This window comes from Kwoniella dejecticola, chromosome 6 (assembly GCF_000512565.2).
Source record: "Kwoniella dejecticola CBS 10117 chromosome 6, complete sequence".
Classification (NCBI taxonomy): domain Eukaryota; kingdom Fungi; phylum Basidiomycota; class Tremellomycetes; order Tremellales; family Cryptococcaceae; genus Kwoniella; species Kwoniella dejecticola.
Genome location: NC_089306.1, coordinates 1731766 through 1754990, shown reverse-complemented (window position 1 = coordinate 1754990; position 23225 = coordinate 1731766). Strand labels below are relative to the sequence as shown.

Genomic DNA, 23225 nt, shown 5'->3' with positions numbered 1-23225 from the left:
AATTTGCAAAATTGAATTCTTGGCGATCAATCAATTCGAGGTACAGTCGCAATACGACACTACATGATCTGCGGACTGACGAATTCCGAGATATACGAGTAAAGTTAATCCATTCCCATCGATTTTTATCACGATAAAATCATGGAGCCATTCGTTTTCTGTCATCCTGAGAGCTGAAGGCGGAGTGGAGATAACAAGGAACGATGGATGAAATTGAAATCTTCGTCACAGCGATGACCCTCTCGTTCTCCTGTCAAGGTAACAAACCCCCAAAAATTGGTGGGGGCCTGATGAGGGATCTCATGGGGTTTCCAATCATTCGATTTCATTTGAATCTCTCAAGCGATACCAGCGTATCAGCATACCGCATACCAAGCACGACTTACAGTACGTGCGTACTTCTGCCAAGCTGTAACGCTCATAGATCCCGGCTGGGCATATCGGAATCTCCGAGAATGCCTGCAGACGCAGAAGCAGAAGCTCGCCGGACTTTAGCGTTTTAGCGAGTTTTCTTCACGAGATATGTCCATAGACATCGGATTTAGGCGATAAGCACACGATGCGCACATGAAGCTGCCCTTTGCATGCTGAGCTTCAAGTAGATGCGACAGACAGATGCACCAAAATCTGAACGAGCGGAAGAGCGGGAAGGGAAAATGGCAGGGTCGGATTCAACCGAGACTCCCGGATTGAGCGATTTTTTATAGCTGGTCGGTCGCCGGCGGTTACAACTCTTCGTCCAACCAGACTGCAACAGAAACGCCACCTGTGTCATCTGGTACCAAAGGTGCATACATCCAAGGCCAAAAATTCGAAATCATCACGAATGGGTCGAGTCAAATCGGCCGCGGCTCGTCGGATGTGATGCTTATGATGATCTGCATCATGTCACTACCATCAACACCACAGGGGTCTTCGTCGTCTTTCATGCGGTCTTCGGTATCACATCAACACGCAGTTTTGTTGGTGACCGAGCCAATCTACGAGCAAGCTTCGTTGGTTGACCGATTTGAGCGGACAGTTGTGCCGCACCAGGTAACGTCTTAGTTCAGCCTGGTCACACATTAGGATTGCTAGCCAAGTCTAATTAGGCTGCCAAGACCGTTCTAATGCGGTGAACGTCGGTACTCCATTAGCTTTGTTTGTACTGTATTTCGTAGTCTTGCCAACTACATCTGCAATGCGATGCTTATGATTTGATACGCTTGAATCCGCGGATGGAGCCAGTTGAGCGCACCACGGAGCTTCTTTTATCAAGTCTCGGTTGCGTAGTTTGGATAGGGGGTAGCAACGTCATCGTCAGGAACGGATTTTTCGTATCCTTACAAGGGGTCCTTTGCGGGATCGATGGTAAATTTAACAAACAAACAATTGGGCTGCACCCCATTGAAGTGGCTTGATTGATTCAGTTCTCCCAGAAAACCTACGTCCGAGGCTGAGAGCTTAAGACTCCAACCGATGTGAAGCGGACGTTTTTGTGTTGATCATATGGTAGATGGGAATTCGCATGGAATTACGCATGCTCCGTTGCCGCGAATTGATAAAGCACCTTTGGATGAACCGCCTGATAGACCAAGTCGGACTAATTCAGACTAAAAGTCATTAAACCCTTAGTTTTCATTCAGCCAACTCTGCACTTTCCCCTTGCCTCGCGCCTGTTTCGAGTGCATCCATCCGTGTGTCATACCGGAAATACCTGCAAATAGTCAAACATAGCTACAGAACGGCAGCTAGTTCCGATTTGTGCACAACCGAAACCATCTTGCCCTTTTCCTCGAATCAACCACTTCCTCTGCTCAGCTCCATGTCCTGTGTGGAAGGGGAAGGGGTTGGACCCTTATGATGAAATGATAGGATTGGTGATCCCTTTCTAGCTGCCGTATTTTAGGCAGAGATTTCCGCGGCCATGGTTGAGCGAGGGGTACAGATAGCGATGCAGTCCAATCAGAATGCACGAATGAAATCATCTCCGATTACGGCCACTGGTCTTTTTCGTTTTGCTTTGCAAGCAAGGGGAGACGAAGTATGGTGGGATAATTGGCAAATCCAAGTAATCAAATCATCTCATCCCATATCAAATATATAAAAATAAAAATAAATCCCAAATAATCCAGGATCGTTCTCTTTTTTTCCCCTCCCTGCAGAACTGACTGATTAATTACCCTGTAGGATTACTACTGGCAGAGTAAACACCCCTAAAACCCCCCCTTCTGAATAATCCTACTAGTTCGGTCAGTAAGAAAAAAATAACTAGCCAGCCGATTAGTTCGTCCCAGTAGTAGGTAGTATCACCATAGCAAATAGTAGTAGTACATCATCACAAACACCATAGTAACAGCATCGCACCATACATAACCTCCCGTATCTTAACAACCAACTAGAAAACCCCCTTTCTTCTTCTTTTTTCTCTCTTTTCTTTCTATCCCATCTATCCATATATATTTCCTCCTTTCTTCTCTTTATAATATTGGCCTCCTCCCTCCATCGTGCATCAGTCAAACGCACTGTTCTCTTCTTTCTCTCTTCGAAATAAAAGAAGTGATCGAATCGTTGGGATTCTGATTTAAGCCCCTCCCCAAACAATCCTCCTCAGATAATCAGAATCCTTGATCCGCTTCTTGGCAGTCCAGCCAGTCCGAACCATCATATTCAGCCCACTCGAAACAGCTAAACACACATAGCTGGGGCAATCTTTTTTCTTTGGTCAAAACCACACCCATCGTAACATTTATCATTTCACCTCCCGCTTAGACACAACAAACAACCCCCCAAACGCAATTTTCCCAACATGTCCAACTTGAATGAAAAAGTTGGAAACACCGAGGAAGCTCCTGTCAAGGAGTCTTCCATCGAGAACAAGGTCGCTGGTGATGCTCCAGCTGCCGACACTCCTGGTGAGCAACCGATCTTTTCTTTAATCCTCTGAAGGTGGCTGACCACGTATCACTTCATTTCCAGCTCTCGATTCCGCTCCTGAGAAGAAGAAGAGAGAATACAAGGAGATGGAACATGAGAAAACCGGTGATCTTCACGCCAAGGTTGACATGAACACCGTGAGTAACAAATGCTCAGCTCATACTGAGTCGCCTGGATCAATCGGACTAACACTGCATCTATTTATAGATTCAATTCACTGCCACCGATCTTTACGACAAAGACAAGGTCGATATCGAACATGTGGTTATGGAGGAAGTCTTCCAACTCCTTCAATGTGACGAAGGTGGTCTTACCGAGCAAGAAGCCACCGACCGTATCGGTATCTTCGGTCCCAACAAACTTGAGGAGAAGAAGGAAAACGTCTTCCTCCAATTCCTCTCCTTCATGTGGAACCCTCTTTCATGGGTTATGGAAGGTGCTGCCATCGTCGCCATCGCTCTTTCTAACGGTGAAGGTGAACCCCCTGATTGGCAAGATTTCGTCGGTATCGTTCTCTTGCTTTTGATCAACTCTACTATTGGTTTCGTCGAAGAAAGAAATGCTGGTAACGCTGTCAAGGCTCTTATGGACTCCCTCGCCCCCAAGGCCAAGGTCAAGAGAGACGGTAAATGGAGAGACATCGAATCTGCCGACTTGGTTCCCGGTGATTGCATCGCCTTCAAGCACGGTGATGTCTGCCCTGCCGATTGTCGTCTTACCGAGGCCATTGACGTATCGTGAGTAACCTCCGAACGAACGGATACTGCATCAATTAAATGCTGACTTTTGTACCCCTCACAGCATGGACCAAGCCGCTCTTACTGGTGAATCTCTTCCTGTCTCCAAGAAGCTCGGTGACGAGTGTTTCTCCGGTTCCACCTGTAAACAAGGTGAAGTCGAGGCTGTCGTCATCTCTACCGGTCCCAACACCTTCTTCGGTCGTGCCGCTACTCTTGTCGGACAAGACAATGATCAAACCGGCCACTTGCAAATGGTTTTGGCCAGAATCGGTTCTTTCTGTCTCGTTTCCATCGGTATTTTCGTCGTCCTCGAAATCGTCATCCTCTACCCAAGATTCCACTACACCTACAGAAGAGGTCTTAACTCCATTCTTGTATTGCTCATTGGTGGTATCCCCATTGCTATGCCTACCGTGTTGTCCGTCACCCTCGCTGTCGGTGCTCAACAACTCGCCAAGCACAAGGCTATCGTTACCCGAATCACTGCCATTGAAGAACTTGCTGGTGTAACCATCCTCTGTTCCGACAAGACCGGTACTCTTACCACCAACAAGCTCACCATTGACAAGGAAAACGTCAAATGCTACTCTAAGTGGGACGTCGAAGGTGTCTGTCTCCTCGCTGCCTACGCTTCCCGAACTGAGAACCAAGATGCCATCGATGGTTGTGTCGTCGGAACCCTCCCAGACCCTGCCTCCGCCAGATCCGGTATCGAGCTCCTCGACTTCAAGCCTTTCAACCCTGTCGACAAGAGAACCGAAATCACCTACCGAGACAACATGGACGGTGGTAAGCTCAAGAGAGCCACCAAGGGTATGACTGGTATCATCATTGAAATCTGTTCCCGAAACAAGACTTCCGAGCTCGAGGATCAACTCGAAGCCGATGTCGAAGAATTCGCCCGACGAGGTCTCCGAGCTCTGGCTGTCGCTTACGAGGATGTCACCGGTGATGCCGCCGATGGTCAAGGAAACGGTTTCGAACTTGTTGGTCTTCTTTCTATCTTCGACCCTCCTAGATCCGACACCAAACAAACCATCGACGATGCCATGGCTCTCGGTGTCAAGGTCAAGATGGTTACCGGTGATCAACTCGCTATCGCTAAGGAGACTGGTCGACGATTGGGTCTTGGTGACCACATGTATCCCGCCAAGGTTATCAAGGATGGACCTGAAGCCGGTGGTAAACACGCCAACTTGGACGAAATGATCATGGACGCCGATGGTTTCGCCGGTGTGTTCCCCGAACACAAATTCGAGATTGTTAAGAGAATTCAAGCCCTTGGTCACTTGTGTGCTATGACTGGTGATGGTGCCAACGATGCTCCTGCCCTTTCCAGAGCCAACGTAGGTATTGCTGTCGAAGGTGCTACCGATGCTGCTCGAGGTGCCGCCGATATTGTGCTTACCGAACCCGGACTTTCCACCATCGTTCACGCCATCTACGGATCTCGAGTTATTTTCCAAAGAATGAGAAACTATGCCATCTACGCTTGTGCCGTTACCATCCGAATCGTCGTCTGTTTCGCCATCATGTCTTTCATCTGGCAGTTCGACTTCCCATCGTTCATGGTTCTTATCATTGCCGTTCTCAACGATGGTACCATCATGACCCTCTCTCTCGACCGAGTATTGCCATCGACCACCCCCGACTCTTGGGATCTCGCCGAGGTGTTCGCTTACGGTATCGGTTACGGTTTCTACCTTTCCGCTTCCACCATCGCTCTCTTCGCCGCTATGCACTCTACTACCTTCTTCGAGGACAAATTCGGTGTCGAGGCCATCAAGGAGACCAACGACCCCCGAGGACACATGGTTATCTACCTCCAAGTTGCCATTATCTCTCAAGCTCTTATCTTCGTCACTCGATCTCACGGACCTTCGTGGACTGAACGACCTTCGGTTGCTCTTATGCTCGCGTTCTGTCTCGCTCAATTGATCTCTTCCATCATCGCTGCCTTCGGTAACTGGGGTTTCACTCAAGTACACGCTATCTCCGGTGGATGGATCGGTATCGTCTGGGTTTGGAACATTGTTTGGTACTTCCCTCTCGATGCCGTCAAGTTCTTCATGAAGAAGACCATCATCGCCGCTCTTCAAAGACGAAAGGCTAAGAAGGCCGCCGTTGCCACCGTCGACGAGAACGGTGAGAGACTTCAAAGAACCGCCTCGAGACATGAATCTCTCTACTCCAACCGAACTTCTTTCCTTTCCCGAGCTGCCAACAGACTCAAGGGTGGAGCCAAGATCTCGATGTCCCAAAACGAGCTTCAACGATTCTCCTCTATCCAAGCTCAACAATCTGGTGCTGCTCTTACCAGAGCTCACTCCAGACCTGCCGCATAAGCGGCGAGTGCATCTGATCTCGTCTGGTCTCTCCCTAGATTAGCAGATCTAGCCGCTCATCATCTACCCCACCTAATCTCGAAAACTCTATACATCACGTATATACTCTTCTTCATCCATCATCCTCATAGCATTGCATTCTCCAAAACCGCATTGAAACCTTTACACCCGTACCTCAATCCCCAAACATACTTCCTCAATTGACTAGGCATCCGAGTCTATGCTCAATTTAATTTGTTTATTCCTTTAATACTTCGAACCGTACTCGGACTTGTCATCTGAGTATAGCTCTTAGCCCCCCGGCTCTGGATTTGTTTTCAGTATCTCTGTCGTAGTATCTCGTTTTTTTCTCACGCATAGCAATAAAACATTTCGAATGCAGATCTGATCGGATTAGACATATGAGCATATGAGCAGGATGGTCGTCAGCATTTGTTTCAGCGCTAGCACGAGAATCAGCGTCACATCTGCATCGAATTGGCAGGTGCATCTGACATAATCGACTGACTGAACGACTGAACGACTGGAGCAAGTAGCTAAAAGTGAGAAGTGCTTTGATGGTGATGATGCTGATGACGTTGTCACATTGATACGCTCGGCTCAGTGGATTCGAAGTACCCGTCGAACCGTTATCTTCCATTCTTCGTAGCTTCGTTGCTTCATTTTGATATCTACTTGATTTTGATTACTATCGTTGCTATCACATCGTATCACCAGCTAGGACAGTGTCTTCACTTTCAAATACGACCATCCACAGATCAGCTGCATTGACAAGAACACGATGCAAGGTAAATTCAGTGGATTCTTGGGTAAAGCCCAAGCTGCTTTGAAGGTAAGTCGCATTCCTGCCTAAACCCCAACTGTAATATCCTGTACTTCTATCGCTTCAGACGGAGCATGTCTCAGTAATTAGGACACCCTTTAAGCTAATTCCGCTGTCCTGGCTGTGTAGGATGGCCAAACGAGAGCCGCATCAGGAGGGTCTACGTTGATGCAATCGTTCTCGCTTCCTGGAGAATCCCAAAAGGCAGCTAAGATACTCAAGAGCTTTCTCGGTATGACGTTTCACCTTCCACTCATGCCTGTGCACGTACAATACTGTACAGAGATAGATATGCTAACGCTTCCACTGTCTTTGGTCGTGGTCGATCATACATAGCCAATCCTGAGACCCCTCATACGGCATTGAACTCTATTCCGAAAGCAGTACTCCAACGAGCTAAAGGTATGTTCACCTACTTCTTTGTGTATCGACGACCGCCTTCTCGATGTGTCCAGTAGGATAGACCACTACTCTGCAGCCCAGTCCAACTTATGAGCGATATGCTGATCGTATGAGCTTCCCCTACGTAGGCCTCGCGGTTTTCACTATACTCAAAGCGGGATTCGTGTTTTCCGGCAAAGCAGGTTCGGGGCTGGTCATTGCTCGATTACCTGATGGAAGTTGGAGTGCGCCTAGCTGTATAGCTACGGCGGGAGTCGGATGGGGCTTACAGATTGGAGCGGGTGAGTACATTCATTCAGTTCACCTAATTCATCTTCCGACTTCATTTCACTTCACTTGGGATCTCTCGTTTCTACCACTGTCTTCGGACCTTTCCCTATCGTGGTCTCAACCTCTCAACCTGTGAATTATGCTAGAATCACGCTGACCTGATTGCCTTGGTACGTGATATGGATTTGGATGACTGTTACCGAAGACATGACCGAGGTGGTCATTGTGCTCAATTCGGATGAGGCTGTCAAAGCTTTCTCACGCGGTGGAAACGTTACTGTAGGAGGTGAGCATCATACCAACCAGCCCACATCATTGTCGACCAAGAGCTGCTCCTCCACTTTGGGAATGGAGTGTTGGCTGATCCTAATCTGGTCTACTAGGCGGTATCTCGGCTGCTGCGGGACCCATTGGAACGGGTGGACAAGTTTCTGCTTCTCTGGCTAATCCAGCGCCCATGTTCAGCTATAGTAGATCCAAGGGTACGTGCAATCACCCCTTTCCTCTCCTTCTCACGTTTCTTTTCCATTCCAGATATACAGTATAAGTCACGCTGATTGGAGATACTGACATGCTTAACTGGTCAAATAGGTCTGTTTGCTGGTCTGACACTTGACGGAACGATCTTGGTAGAGAGGAAAGACGCCAATAAGGACTTCTATGGAAGCAGTATCTCTTCGACAGATATCCTGACGTAGGTCAAACGTCTATCTCTGCGGTTGGCCCGGCATCGGTGGTAAGGAAAGATACGGAGCTGATGTGTTGTCATTGATACCCTGATAGCGGTCGTGTACCTGCACCTGAGATTGCAGGGGAGATGTACGACATCATCGAAGGTGGGCTATCCGTCGATTTCGACCTGGATTCGGCTTTGAATACAGTACTTTCGCTGATCAGACTGTCTGTAACTCTTTTGCTCTTTGAAAAACACAGCTGCCGAGGGATTGGACGAATCTGGGTTACCGGCCGAAGCATACGTACCTGGTCAAGGAGGAGAAACACTCCCTGTCCCCAGTCCATCGACTGGTTATCCGACTACAGCTTCGTCGACAATCCCGCCTACGACCGCACCTGCAGCTGCACCGGGCGCAGGTAACAAAACGGTCTTTGATTCCGCTGCGAATTAGTTGATGAGCTAGCTAGCCTCACATAGTTCATCCACTGAGGTTTGGCGTGAATTGAGGGAACAAGCATGGAAATAGCGATAAGGATACACGAGGTTACTTGTTATTTCTAGTTCTATCAGAACGACTGGAACTTGATTCTTGACCTCAGTCGTTGTCAATATCTTTTATATACCTCATGTATGTCAATCAAACGTGAACGTCCATTAGACATCGATGATTGCTTACTTGACATGTCAGTCGCCGATGTACTAAATGGAACATCCTTTTGGTTTGACGAGCCTGTCGGCATGAACGGAGTGGTGCAATTACTGACCCCTCATTGATCGTTCTTACTGTACCTTTCGTAAGGATGTTGCTGATCCTTCTCCTATGTGTTTGGCGATATAAGCCTACAGGTCAGACTGGAAGATGAAGACAACTCTTCATATAGTGGCATGTCTTGCTTATTGATTGAAATTATCATTTGAGGTCGATTCGCATAATTACTCATTCAGCGCAAGAGGTCTGACCGATTGAAGCTTTCTTTATCGCCTGTAAGACTGAAATCATACAAGTGAACAGCGCTATTTGGGACATGGCGCACAGGCATGCAAGGTGGATATCAGGATTTCAAGCGATATTCGCGGGTCCGTAGCCAGGGCAAGCGAGAGAAAGGCCAGTTGGTCAACTGCAGAATCGAGTCTGTTCAATTCGCCCTGCATTGGGCTGTTTCGCCTGAGACACATTCGATTGAATGCAATCGGATGAGACGAGATGACATGAGATGAGTGGCTGAGAATTTTCAATACGATGATTCCGCTGACGAACGAGCTTACTGCGGCGACTCTTCAGCTAGATCGAAGCTACTATCCGAAATTTCCGGGAGACCGAGCATTCCGCACTGGTCATACCTAGCTTGTAAGAAAGACTAATCAATCCAAGACAACCAGAAGCAAATCATAACGATACGTCGTCCGTGATGGCGTGCGGTTCAACTTCGCCTTCAACTGCAATCTCGGGAAAGAAAGGTCATGCAGATGATGAAGCACTGCTGCATGTCCAGACAGCATTATACGATTCGTTGCGATTGCCTGACAATGTGAGTATGTCACTACCGTCAAATTATGCAACCGTCCGGTATCTCAAAGAAATGTTTCGATCTGATGGAAACTATATCTCTTGCCAGAATTGCACCGCACTCCGACCTTCGCCTGCGCGATCCCAGGAGCTTATAGGTCAGATTTGGGATCTGACTAAAGATGGGAAAGAGACGTTCAGGATCCTGCCGAATCCTCCCCATGACAATTGGCATTAGGAATCTGTTCTGAGACGAGGAATTCGTGCCAACCACTACTTGTGCGTGAATCGTTCATGCATGCTCTGAAGTCCTTGTGGTATGAGCTATGCATATCGTGAATATCATGCACAAGGAGTATCAGTAAAGGATTGGAATGCCACTGCCACACGTTGTCTGGATACCGCTTATACGCGTATTGCCGCACCGCTGATTGTGATCTGCCATAAAAACGATCATTGCCGCAATTGGGTACGACCAAGTCATCTGACATTTGACACTAATCTTCCCCATTTTATGCAAATGCATTCTGCGCTACTTTACTTGTGTTCATGTATATAACGTTAGATCGGATCTGCGTACCAATCCAATCTGGATATGATGTGCTTGATTTGTGTTTTTTGGTGAACATGCACAGATGAATGGATGAATGGATACCTTTGGCTTGGCTTTGGCTGAGTATTCTGCTGCGCATTGAGGGTATAGTGGGTCGGAGAGCACCGCATAGTCCCACATGATATCGGGTCAAAGTACAGTAGTGAAATTTGATGACTAGTACTGGTGAGATGACGCATGACGCTAGGGAATCAGACGCGGAGCCATCCCAACGCATTGGAGTAAGACTAAAAGTAACTTATGACTACCTCCCATCTCCACTATCTCTACCTCACGAATCTCACAGACAAGCAAGTCTCCTAGACAGATCAGACACTCCTGGACCGTTCACGGCCATTTCATATAACGTCTGCAATCTGCAAGACAAGACGAGATCCAATCGCATTCGCAACCGCAACCAGACCCGGCTTTCTACGAAACCTTGTATCCCGGAGTCAACGTTTATTCTCCAACTCTTGCTCTTTTAGTCAGCTGCCTCTCGCCTGTCTATCTGTTTGAGTTTTCGTCAACTACCCAGACGCTTACATACTCCTTCTTCATTACGACCACGCATCGCATCATCATTTGTGTATTACGAGTACGAGCACGAGCACGAGTGTAACCCTATACGATTCACAAGACTTAGTACCGACCGAACGGAAAGTAGAGTAAAGCTTATTCATCATGTTGAAAGGTGTAAAGGTATGTTACTTCCAACTCTTGAACTTACCTCCTACCTCCTTCTTATCTTCCACTTTATCCACAGTGGTCACAATCCATTCTACAGCGTACGCCGTCCTGACACTTAAGACCTTTCGAATTTGCAGCAATTGTGGCCATCGTCACATCATAATAACAATAATCACCCGGATAGAGAAACCCCTTCACCGACACTGTCTCCTTCGACATCCTTTGCTTCGCTCGGTGGACCCGCTGATCAGGCGACACCGCGAGCATCCGCTCACCCCACTGCCAATCCCTTCGACTCGGCAATTCCCACAATTCACCAACCACAGCAATCACAGCATTCGGGCGGCGTGGGGGCGGGTGTAGGAGGATCCACTACTCCCGGAGGGGGGTTGAGTCGTTCTACCGCAAGTCTATCGCTAGATCCGTCAGCTAGAAGACCTAATTCACCTGCTGTTGGAGGACACACCGCTTTACCTTCTTCGGCTGGTTCGGCCGGCGGACCAAGGACGCCTACGAGTTACGGCTTTATGCCTTTACCTCTAGGCACCCCCGGTGCTGGACAACCTACAACAGGCGTCACCGTCGGAGATAGCGTAGGGATGAATACCGGTATGGGCTTTGGATTGCACGAACCTCCCAAGATGAGAAAAGCAATGTCCAAATTGAATGACGGGTCAAGTCCACCACCCCCAGATACCATACCTGCTCCTCAAGATGTCGATCATCCCATGAACGCTAGTTCCGGCTCGTCAGCAGCGAACACAGGCGGAACATCTACACCACAACATCAACATCGAGAAGGCGGTGGACCGCGAGGAACATTGAACGTCAAAGTCATCTCGGCAAGAGGATTGGCAGTGACCAATCAACCTGATGGATCTCCACCTCAACCATACGTCGTGATTCAATTCGAACAGAACGAATACGTTTCTTGTCCGCCGCATCAGACTACATCTCACACGGCTGTACCGTTCACCCAATCTACGCCGCAACCTCTGGGCGCACCTGGTAATTTGACAAGATCTACGAGCGGCCTAGGAGTAGGCGCAATCTCAAGAGCATTTGCCGATGCAGTAGGAAGAAGTAAAAAAAGAGAAGGGGGTGGAGAAGGGAGCGGTGCAATGACTCCTCGGGCGGAAGAGCCGCCTTCTGGAGGTGGAAGTTGGCTGGGTAAACCGGGTCCGGGCGATCCAGTCTGGAAAGAGGAAGTCACATTGTACGTTGGCTTCCCTTTCCCAATCATCAGCTTATGTCATATGTTGGCTAACCCTTTGATCGTCCTGTAGCGATCTCACCTCGAACCGATCGGCACTTCACGTTTCCGTGTATGATAAAGGGCGGGCGGGCGAAGGGTTCTTGGGAATGCTAGATATCAAGCCTGTCTTACAAGATGGTTACACCCTTGACAATTGGTACAAACTCGCTACTCGTGGACAAGAGCACGTCACTGGTGAAATCTGGATCCAAATGACCTACAAGGTAATCAGGGTATGTCCGACTTCCCAAGCTCTTACATTATTGCCCTATTGCAATATTGCACTCGGTGTAATTGTTGATCCCGTGCGCGCTGTATTACGCTTTCGCAGAAATCACTCTCGCTCAAACCATCCGATTTCGAATTCCTCAAGCTTATCGGAAGAGGAACGTTTGGTCGAGTGTTCCAAGTGAGAAAGAAGGATACCCGTCGAATATACGCTATGAAGGTTCTCAGCAAGAAGGAGATCGTGGCTAAGAAGGAAGTTGCGCATACGATTGGAGAACGAAAGATCTTACAAAGAAGTTTGGAATGTCCTTTCCTTGTCGGCCTGAAGTTCTCGTTCCAGACGGATCGCGATTTGTACTTTGTGACGGACTACAAGTGCGGTGGGGAGTTGTTCTGGCATTTGCAGAAAGAAGGTAGATTCAGTGAAGATAGAGCAAGGTTTTACATCGCAGAATTGATTTTGGCATTGGAACATCTACATAAATACGATATTGTCTATCGGTAAGTCCGACGACGGTGTCCCTTCCGGATGTAGTCTGGATGAACAGTCTGAGGAACCAAGCTGATCTGCCTTTGTGTGAAACAGAGACCTTAAACCTGAAAATATCCTGTTAGACGCCACTGGTCACGTAGCTTTGTGTGATTTCGGTCTGTCGAAACCTGATTTGTCAGATGACAAATTAACCAACACCTTCTGCGGTACGACCGAGTAAGTGCCAATTGGAGATCGCCCAGGCGAATTAGAAGTTGAGAACAAGCTGACGAGCTGGTGTTCAACGCAGATATCTCGCGCCAGAAGTATTGCTCGACGAGAAGGGTTATGGCAAACACGTTGACTTCTGGTCTTTGGGTGTATTGCTTTTCGAGATGTGTTGTGGTTGGAGTCCTTTCTACGCCGAACAAACTCAAGAGATGTACCGATTGATCTGTGAGTCGGTCCAGGTAACGCAATTGCACATCAATCCACCGCTAACCGGAGTTTGATTCCAGGTTACGGAAAGATCCGATTTCCCAAACATGTAATTGACGATGATGGTAAACAATTTGTCAAGGGGGTGAGCTAAATTGGTCTTGCGCTCTTGATCCAGACTCGTCAGCTGACATAGTGAAACGTTACTCTAGCTGTTAAACAGAAACCCCCAAAATCGATTGGGCGCAAGAAGAGGAACTGAGGAATTGAAAGAACACCCATTCTTCAAATCGATTGATTGGGATTTACTGTACAAGAAACAGATCACTCCACCTTTCAAGCCGATCGTCGATTCTGACGAATCAGTAGCCAACTTCGACCCTGAATTCACAAATTCCTCGTTGATCGAAGCTGGAATCATCCCATGGGAGGAGAACGAGACTACTCAACAAGTACCAGGGAAACACTCTTACTTGGGTCCGGGAGGATCGCTGTCGAGCGCTTCGCACATGAACAATGCTGCGCCCGGTTTGGCTATCAATAAGCCGCAACGACCACCTCTTCCCGGAGCTAGTGGAAGTCCACTCACTAGTAGTGTGCAGGAGAATTTCAGAGGTTTCACTTACACTGGAGAATCATTGATGGTGAGCTTTTTTGCTCTCTGACTTTTACCTGAAAATAAAGAATTTCTAGGATGATTGGCTGATGACGTTCTGTGTGATGCGATGAAATAGCCTCACTCGATGTTAGCTGAGCAACAGATGGACTCTGATAGCGACACGGAGAATGCTGTTGATGAAGAGGAAGAAGACGATGACGATGAAGACGATGAAGAGTACGAGGATGAAGAAAGGGATGGAGACGGAGATGGTCTGAGGACTCGAAGGCAGAGTGATGTGGATATGGACTAAAGGGAATGTTCATGAATCAATCAGCTTTTCCGTTCTCTCCGTCCTTGCATCCTTACATGTCAACCGATCTCTTGAAGCGGTGGAAAGAAGAGCGCAGTGTTGGCAGAAAGGGGAGAAGAGGTGTTCTGCACCTCATCATCTTATATATACCCACAACGAATAGCAATATCAAGTATAATCACCGACAACACCACCAAACAAGAATTTAATTCCATACCATCTCATATCTCATAGCTTCTATCTGTTCTGAACTCGCCAATAATAAATCATATCATATCTTATAACATGATATCTCATATGATGGTTTGTAGAATTGCAAACTGATCGAGGGTTGAGTACAGGATGGAAGTTCATGTATTGCCTTGAATATAGTCGATCGACTTCAGTCAGTCACTGAGTCACCGCAGCCGCAGCCGAACGTGATCCCTTCACTCGTAAGAACGTCAAGACATAAGAGCAAGCCTGAAAAGCGAAAAGCGAAGTGATCGACGTGTTGAGTTTGATACCGCGTAAGAGTACCGCATAATAAATCCAAGATCTCGAGTGAACATATAAATATAGTTATGGAAAAACTATTCATGCGTGCAGACTGTAACTTACCGTGACGTTATGATGGTTTAGGTAAAAGGGAAAAAAAGCCACTTCCGTCAAACTCCAAATCCAATCCAAATTCAAATTCTCTACCTCTACGCACGCTCTGACGCTGGACGAGTAAAGCAAGGCAGAGTCAGTGATCGACAGGCGAGGGCAGAAATTGGACATATATATACTCGCGTAGGCAGGATAACGTAAAAAGATCATGTGTCGATCTGCACCCGTGGACTGATTATCGGTGAATGATCAAAAGGCCTGGTGCCATTGGTACCTTTTTCAGGCTACGTTGAGCTCATCGTTGAATTTGGTAGATGACCTACCTACCTACCTGCCTTGCCTGGGGTCGCCTGTCCTATCCGGCGATTGTTCAGGAAACGAGATACGAAATACGATAAATGTGTAGATGAGATCCCTTCGCCAGTGAGCGAGGTATGATACAAAGTTCAACTTTATAAGTGATCTCCTAGCCTTTTCCTTACCTTGTTTACGTTTACGAGAATGATCAGCAGAATGGTATGTCGTATTGTTGTAGCGTCGTACGTGCGTATAAATATATATGTTGTCGATCTCAAGTTGAAGAGTCCAGAGCGTGAGTGAACCTCTAGCTTGGAGAAATTATGGAATGCATATAGCTGGAACTGGCCTAAGACTCCATACATATATATATGTATATATAGATACACATGTGGTTTGGAACTTGTTCTTCGTTATTGATTTTACTCTTGGTTACCTTGCCACCAATCAACCCATAGTACAGACAGACAGACGTATACAAGACGCCTCAATCTCCTATACCCCCAAGAACGTTGAGTGTCGTGACGACATCTCGACGCAATCATATAGACATATATTCACACAAGCGCAAACACTGAAAAAAGCATCCGAAGCACTTCCTCTGCGTACCCCGTCCCCGTTCAACAGCAGATTCGAGTCGGAACGTCTCGCAAATCATCTCTGAAACCCGGTTCGCCTCGTCTCCTTCTTTTCTTCTCCTTGTTCCTATTGTTCTCATTTGAACCTCGTCGTCATCATCATAGCCATATAACACTGCATATTCGACTCCGCCATCGACAATTGCCAGTGAATCAATCGTTTCTAGTCTAGACAAAACAAAGCTCGCCAAATTCTGATCCTTTGTCTTTGGTACGAGTATTCCATACGACTCCAACAACCAACAACATAGAATACGAACAAGACGCCAATTCAAGCCAATTCAGCCTCTTTAGTGCGGACGATCACTTTTAACCTCAGGAACAAGCCAAAATACAGGGCAAAAAGGGAACAAAGGGAAAACACGCACAGCCGTGGAAAAAGGGATACAACATACAACATACAACCCTATCCATTTTTCCATTGCCCTTAAAAAGTTGACATCATAAATTACGTACTTTGTGGATTATTCCGCATATCCACTCAAGACTCCACTACTACTCCTGCCTCGTTGACCAGACGACTGAACGACTGGACGACAAAGCAAAAACCATCAATTGGACACCTTCATTCTCTACGACTGCAACCACAACGACACTTGCATCCACCAGACTCCATTTTTCACACTTGAAACGACATCTGAACGTCGACGCCGGGGTGGCTACACCGAAGAAAAGGAAGGAAGGAACGGTCTGATTCGAAATTACCTCAGTAAGAAGCGGTGACATCATTTGGATACCGACGATAGGTTGGACCCGCAGAAAGGAAACGATATTTCTTCCGTTGTCTACATAGCTTCCACATCGACTTCGAATCATTGTCCCACTCCCCCATTCGCGAAGCCTTCTCAGCCGTGACGGTCGTTGGAGTCCACCGAACCGAATCAGAGCAAATTGTCATGTCCAAAGCTCAGTAAAAGGCAGGTCTCTCACACCATGTCTCTCCACACCCCACTTGCAATGTCCGCTCAATCCCAGATCCAGGAGTCAGCAGCGATATCCGCATATCACGCATCAGTATCTCAGCATATTCATGCTCTCCTTCAATCTCACAATGCCTCATGCTCAACGTCAAGCTCACCAAAACCCTCATCACCTGGGTCTAGATCACCTTCACTTCCGGATGGCTTAGGCCGAAGGCGGTCAACCATCAAAGCGTCCCACATCAACAGATCTCAACCCGAAGCTGAGCTGGAATCCCAACCGGAACTATTGGAGAAAGAAGGTGTTCAGCCGGATTTACTGAAAGTGCAGAACATTGGGGAAATTGATACTCTCAACTCAACCTCTGGTTCATCTATTTCCGTATCGGGATCATCGAAGACTAAGGATCACTTATCTTCAAGAGCAACTGCCAGATCATCAAAGACGAACAGTATAAGTACGACTTCCCAAGCGGAAAGTAATTGTTTGAGCGATGAAAAGTCCTTGAGAGGCAGATCAAGGACAATCAGACCCAAGAGGCATGTTAGCAGTGCGACAGTGGTCCAAGAGCAGGAAAATAAGGGAAGGCACGAATATGAAAGATCAGAAAGCTACGACGCCAAGAGGAAATTGAGATTCGCCAAACATCGCGCGGACCTAATTAGCAAGATTGATAGTTGGTGGAAGGGCGTCAAAGATGCTTTACCCGAAGGATCATCTCTCGCTGATGTAAGTTGACCTGATCTGATTCTGCTTCCCCCTCCATCCTTGGATGATTTGACTAACGATGTTTGTCCTTATCGCAGATCCCGCCTGAAATCGTGGACACTATCCCGTCACCCTCGATTCCGCACGCGGTCATGCGTCGTTCATCCGATCAAGATAAACCCAAAAACGCCTCAACTTCTAGCTCTACCCCGTCGAAAGAAGCCCCAGCCAATCTACCCCCTCTGACATTGTACGGCAAGCTCCCTTCTAAGAACCATCAACTCACTTCACCACCACTGAACCTGAACCCAAACCCGAACGCAAACTCCAATTCTCGGCCGGTCGATTTCTTGCCTTCGCCAAGTCTTGGACTGGGCATAGGAATAGGTTTCGCATTCACAATTGAAGATCCTTACGCTACATCAACGTCAATGTCAACGTCTTTTACGCATCCGCAACAACAGACATTGACTTTCTCGAACAAAGCTTGCAAAGCTACATTCAAATGCATGAATCCTAAATCTTCATTAACCGGGAACGGTAATGGCCAAGGCAATGCGAGGTTGAACGATGCTGAGAAAGGAACTCAAACCAATGGGATCGATAAGGAATGGATAATTGATGTACTTGGGAAATCGGCAGACTGGGATATCCCGTTCGATCCCTCGAACCCCGATACGATCAAGAACAAGTCTTCTCGTAGAGCTGCTGCTACAGAGGGGAGAAGTCGAAGTCCGATGAAAGTTCTGGTCACTGGCGAAATGCCGACGCCGAAACCCATCGTTACTGGCGCTTCTTTCTGGGGATAAACCAGCTTCAGTATGAAATTGTGTAAAAATCGCATCGTTTATGTCTGTCCTCTGTATCCCCCAGCATCCTTGCAAAATTATTTGACCTTGTATCATTGCATCTTTTGCCTGTGCCCAACTCTTGTTTCCGACTTGTATCTCCTTTTTCTTCTTCGTAGCATGGCATTTTGATCAGACCAAGAAACCGCATAGCATTGCATAATATAGCATCGTCACTTATATGTACTTGATCATTGCATATTACTGCAGCTGTTAGATATGTCATCCCACATTCGCACCTGCAAATCAGACACTACAGTCATTGTAGCCCGTGTGCTGTATGCTTATATCGATCATGATCATCCAATGGTAACTGCTCGTAACTAGTCCAAAAAGTGGGGCTTTCAGCTTCTTCGTCATGTGACAGGGTATGACTGTAATTGTGACCCTGGATTTAGTTTTGCACTGTAGCCCGTTGGCCGTTTGTCCTTCGGGCCGAAATGCAGCGAAATCAGCAACCTGTCACGTGAACTGGACCCCGTCACCAAAGGGAATATCCATATCCATCTGCTTCTCTATGACTTATGCATCACTTTGAATTCTGTCTAATATTCAAAAGTCTTGGTCAACACACTCGACCGACGAGGACGAGGACGCCGACTCTCAGCGACCCTTGTTGATCCATCCCTTGACAAGCATAGCTTTTCCCAAATTACTCCTACTGAGAATCGGTATCAACCTTCACCACGATGGAGCTGTATATTCCACCCCCTACCAATTTCTTCCGGGTCTTACCTCCCAAACCTGTAGTCCCCGCAGTCCCGGTCGTCCCAGTCGGCGATCTTCCCGACAAGCTCCATGCGCCTGAGGGGACATACCATCTGAACCCTCCTGAGGGGTTCTCCAACATCGGTAATCCGGCTCATCCCACCGCTGCTGAACTCGCCAAACAACAGCAGAACACTTCGACCTTCCTTGCCGGAGCCAGCGGCTTCATGGTCGCTGGTCCGGGGATGTTACCTACTTCCATGCCTGGCGGACCTCCAGCCTCTACAGCTATGTCGTACGGATCTTCCGTCGTCAATGGCCAAGCTCAACCAGCCAACCCCGTGAAGATGTCTTTCGTCAACGTCTGGTTCCCCCCTAAACAGGTCGCCGACCAGCGTTCTTTCGGAGGACTGTTAGGCTCAAAAGGAGGCCAACAAGGCCAATCATCTGGAATTGGGGGAGGGATCGATATGCAGCCTCCGAAAGAAGAGTCGTACGCGTATGAACCTTCGATCAACTCGGAATTGGACGAAGTGTCTTCGTCCCCCTCGACGGACGTTCCGTCTGTGTTGCCCCTTGAACTTCCTCCGCTGCCGAATCAGTCGAGCGGAAAGAGGATACCGTTCACGAAGAACCAAGGATTGACAACGAACGCTATACCCCGCCCGAAGAATAATTTGAGGTCGTCCAGCTCGACGTTTGTGACGCGGGCGCAGATCCAGGAGAACCTGTTGAAGACTTTAGCGGAAAAGGGCAGGAACGGAGGTGAGATGGCGAGATACGGGTTCTGGAATTTGGGTAGAACTTTTGGATGGGGTGAAGAAAGTCCAAAGACAAAGGTGAGCTCAGCTGAGCTAACGTTTTCGCTTCCCACATCGTATTCACCTAACTGCTCGGAAATTTATTTACCATCCGCTTCATGAATCAACTGACATAGCCTGGATGGACTGGTCACAGGAACCTCTTACTCGGATTACATTTTCCCAATTACCTTCTTGCCACGCCGTCAACTTGCACACCCTCGGTCCCGACAGAGTAGATGTCGTTATCGGTTTCACATCCGGTGATCTGATATGGGTGGATTTCGCCATTGGCAAATACTCAAGGTTGAATAAGGGAGTAAGTGATCTCTCACCGTCCATTAACTTCACTGGCACCATGATTCGGGCGAATCGAAAAGACTAAGACTGACTCTTGTGTATATAGGGTCTATTGAACAACACGGCGGTCTTAGGCGTCCATTTCGATCCTAGACAGCCTCATCACTTGATCGCTCATTTTGCCGATTCAACAATCCTGCGATTCCACTTATTCGCCGATGATCCCCCAACGTCAATCATGGCGTTCCTTCTGCCCTGGAACACCTACTTCGATTCGGTGAGAAGAGGATCAGAGACCTCGACATCGTCAACTGAACAACCGGCTAAAGAAGTAGGATCTGAAGATTGGGAAGAAGGACTGATCAAGTGGAAAAACGAAGATTGGAATCTGCTTAGCACTTTACCTGCTAAATCCAAGAAGGAAGATATAGGCAGTTGGGCAGGCAAAAATCCAATTGCAGCATACAAGATCGACAAAGTCAAGGTTTCCGCTATGGCGTATTCGCCTGATGGACGGTTCTTGGCTATAGCTGCTGAGGATGGGAACTTGCGGATGGTCGATGTGGCGGAGGAACAATTGACAGATACATTCGCAGGATATTTCGGGTCTCTCAATTGTGTAAGTCATCAGTCCAATGTAGTCCGACTGTTCATAAAGAGAGTGAAAAGGCGAGAAGAGCTGATCAGTGAGTGGGATGGTAGGTCGCGTGGTCACCTGATTCGCGATTCGTAGCTGTAGGCGGACAAGATGATTTGATAACAATCTTTTCGGCAAGGGAATCACGAATCGTAGCTAGATGTCAAGGACATTCGGCCTTTGTCACCTCGATAGCATTTGATCAGTCTCGAGGAGAGGCTAGAGCGTATAGATTCGCTAGTGTTGGAGAAGATGCCAAATTGATACTTGTGAGTCTTGCCTCTACCCTGTTCTGTCATTTCCGACCCATTGCTTCGCAGAAGCACTTCATTCACTTATGCTGACATCCATTTCTTCTTGACTTTAGTGGGACTTCTCGGCTGCTGCATTGCACAGACCAAGACATCATCATCCAACTACATCACACCATCGTCTAGGCGCAGGAGGAAGTAGCTTATCGTTATCTGCGGGACACTCTAAATCGCATTTACCCGTCAACGTACAATCAAGTATATTCCATCCTGCTCCACCTAGAAGCGAGGTCGCGTTATTACAGCCCGTCATGGCGAGTTTCAGCTTAGCCTCAGAAGCTATTTATCGGGAATAACATGCTAACACTGGTCTGTGTGTGCATAGGCACGAGTGGTCGAGGGAAACCTGTTGACGGGAGTTCACATGATCCAAACTTCGATTGTAACTGTCTCGAGAGCGGCTCAAGTCAAATTCTGGTGTAGGCCACCAAGGAATCATCACTTACATCATACCACAAAGGCACGTACGGCGAGCAGAGGAGCGGCTTCGAATGGAAGGAGGGAAAGAGAGGTGGGGGCTGCTGCGTGATCACCTCATCATTTGTGATAAGCCCACATGGTAAGGAAAGGAATATGTGATCGGATTGCTAGGAATAAGGGGAAGTGATGTGATTACCGAGGATGTAATCGGATATCGTTGGAGTTGTAGGAATATCTATCTAAAAATATCATTTATTGTATCTGTGCTTTCTGTTTCTTTTGTTCTATTGTCGGGTCGATGCATTCGTGAAGGTGTGTCTTCCTCGAAAACGCAACAAACAAAGGCATCCGAAACGCTACTGCATGCGCTTGGACCCCTGTTCGTGGGAATTGCAATAAGGTTAAGTCTGTCCAATACTGTATGCCCCGAACAAGCGGATATAGCATATAGGATATATGAAATTTCACAAGAAAAAGCGAAAGTAAGAAATACTTAAGCAACAGACCCTACTTCGGCGCATGTATCGGTGCTTGCGATGGAATACGCATTATCCTTCAGGTCCTTGGATAAGTAGACCGCCTCCTGCCAGAACACAATGCGAGTGGCAACGCAGGGATTGAAAAGAAGAAAAAAAATGTCCGCAAAGGGAGTTGATCGCGCGCTCCAGGCGGTCTTTCGACGCGCATGGGCAATGTTCAACATGTTCAACAGGGTCGGGGGCCTAACCATTGTGCTACGCGGCCGATTGATATGGGCATAAATTGCCCTTATATACTGCAACTGAGGCTGACCTGGGAAGCAAAAAGATGTTCCCGAAGGGAGTTGATCGCGCGCTCCAGGCGGTCTTTCGACGCGCACGGGCATTGTCTTGGAGTTGTCGGGACTGGCGGGGGGCCCAAACGGTTGTGCTACGCGGCCGATTGACATGGGCGTAAATCGCCCTTATATACTGCAACACACACACGCAAAATCAAAGCGCCACACTTGGATTGACGCTCGGATCACCATACCACGCGAAGTGACCATTGATATAGGTCAGGTATCACGTGTCACGGACCCCCTGGAGTATCCTGTCTTTATCCTGTCTTCCCACATCAATACACAATCACATGTTCAGTGAGGGACGTCCAAGCCTGGCGCGGCAATTGCAATGTTGCAGCGCAGTCGCAGCGAGAGTGAAGCCAGAAACATGGCTTGTATACTCTCGATCCGTGCGCTTGGGCTTGGAAGAATCCTTTTCACAATCCTTTCCTCTCATCTTTGGCTGGCAGAGATATCGTCCAAGCTTGATCCTTTCGGAAGTATCCGCTCTCCTTCCTTCCTTCCTTCCTTCCATCAAAGTGACATCGAAAGAATCGGACCGACATCGTGCGATACATATATATACACACATCGACACACAGCGAAACCCATCACACAGTCTGTGTGCACATACAATCTAGTCGTTGATCCGTTCCCATGTACCGCTCCTTTGGGCCTTGAGCGGCGGTTGATGTAATGATTTGAGCCATGAAACAAAGGAACGACCTATCGATCGATTGACAGCACACATCTACAATCACAGATACACACACACAAAGAAAAGGAATAGAAAGATACGATCAATCGAGTGCTGATTAAACACTCACTGATTGATCGATCTCCCCTGAAGTCATACCTTCTTCGTCAAAGGTACTTTCACATGTTCTTATTCTGCACAGTCAATGTTCCAGCAGTAGAGCAATCGATTGATTCCAGGTGTAGAAAGGGAGGAGATACAGGATGTCTTGACTTGTCGACA

At 47.7% G+C, this 23225-nt stretch overlaps 6 protein-coding genes across 6 annotated transcripts; all 6 read left to right on the top strand.

Moving 5' to 3' along the window:
* Positions 1-2788: 2788 nt before the first annotated feature.
* Positions 2789-6001, top strand: I303_105510 (plasma-membrane proton-efflux P-type ATPase; the record flags this gene model as incomplete). The annotated part of the gene is made up of 4 exons (XM_018408342.1): positions 2789-2894; positions 2959-3053; positions 3124-3653; positions 3718-6001. 4 exons carry the CDS (start codon positions 2789-2791, stop codon positions 5999-6001), a joined length of 3015 nt encoding a protein of 1004 aa, XP_018262033.1.
* Positions 6002-6782: 781 nt separating this feature from the next.
* Positions 6783-8623, top strand: I303_105509 (uncharacterized protein; the record flags this gene model as incomplete). The annotated part of the gene is made up of 9 exons (XM_018408343.1): positions 6783-6833; positions 6954-7056; positions 7161-7226; positions 7355-7507; positions 7702-7782; positions 7880-7978; positions 8088-8190; positions 8280-8332; positions 8430-8623. 9 exons carry the CDS (start codon positions 6783-6785, stop codon positions 8621-8623), a joined length of 903 nt encoding a protein of 300 aa, XP_018262034.1.
* Positions 8624-9581: 958 nt separating this feature from the next.
* I303_105508 (uncharacterized protein) lies at positions 9582-9917 on the top strand (the record flags this gene model as incomplete). Its single annotated transcript, XM_065969186.1, has 2 exons — positions 9582-9701; positions 9789-9917. 2 exons carry the CDS (start codon positions 9582-9584, stop codon positions 9915-9917), a joined length of 249 nt encoding a protein of 82 aa, XP_065825258.1.
* A 1038-nt stretch (positions 9918-10955) lies between these two features.
* On the top strand, positions 10956-14265 carry I303_105507 (uncharacterized protein; the record flags this gene model as incomplete). The annotated part of the gene is made up of 9 exons (XM_018408344.1): positions 10956-10973; positions 11099-12177; positions 12248-12449; positions 12548-12945; positions 13031-13153; positions 13227-13372; positions 13435-13499; positions 13567-13998; positions 14089-14265. 9 exons carry the CDS (start codon positions 10956-10958, stop codon positions 14263-14265), a joined length of 2640 nt encoding a protein of 879 aa, XP_018262035.1.
* A 2459-nt stretch (positions 14266-16724) lies between these two features.
* I303_105506 (uncharacterized protein) lies at positions 16725-18229 on the top strand (the record flags this gene model as incomplete). Its single annotated transcript, XM_018408345.1, has 2 exons — positions 16725-17441; positions 17519-18229. 2 exons carry the CDS (start codon positions 16725-16727, stop codon positions 18227-18229), a joined length of 1428 nt encoding a protein of 475 aa, XP_018262036.1.
* A 728-nt stretch (positions 18230-18957) lies between these two features.
* On the top strand, positions 18958-21553 carry I303_105505 (uncharacterized protein; the record flags this gene model as incomplete). The annotated part of the gene is made up of 6 exons (XM_018408346.2): positions 18958-19815; positions 19934-20095; positions 20183-20695; positions 20779-20982; positions 21081-21278; positions 21350-21553. 6 exons carry the CDS (start codon positions 18958-18960, stop codon positions 21551-21553), a joined length of 2139 nt encoding a protein of 712 aa, XP_018262037.2.
* Between the last annotated feature and the right edge of the window lie 1672 nt (positions 21554-23225).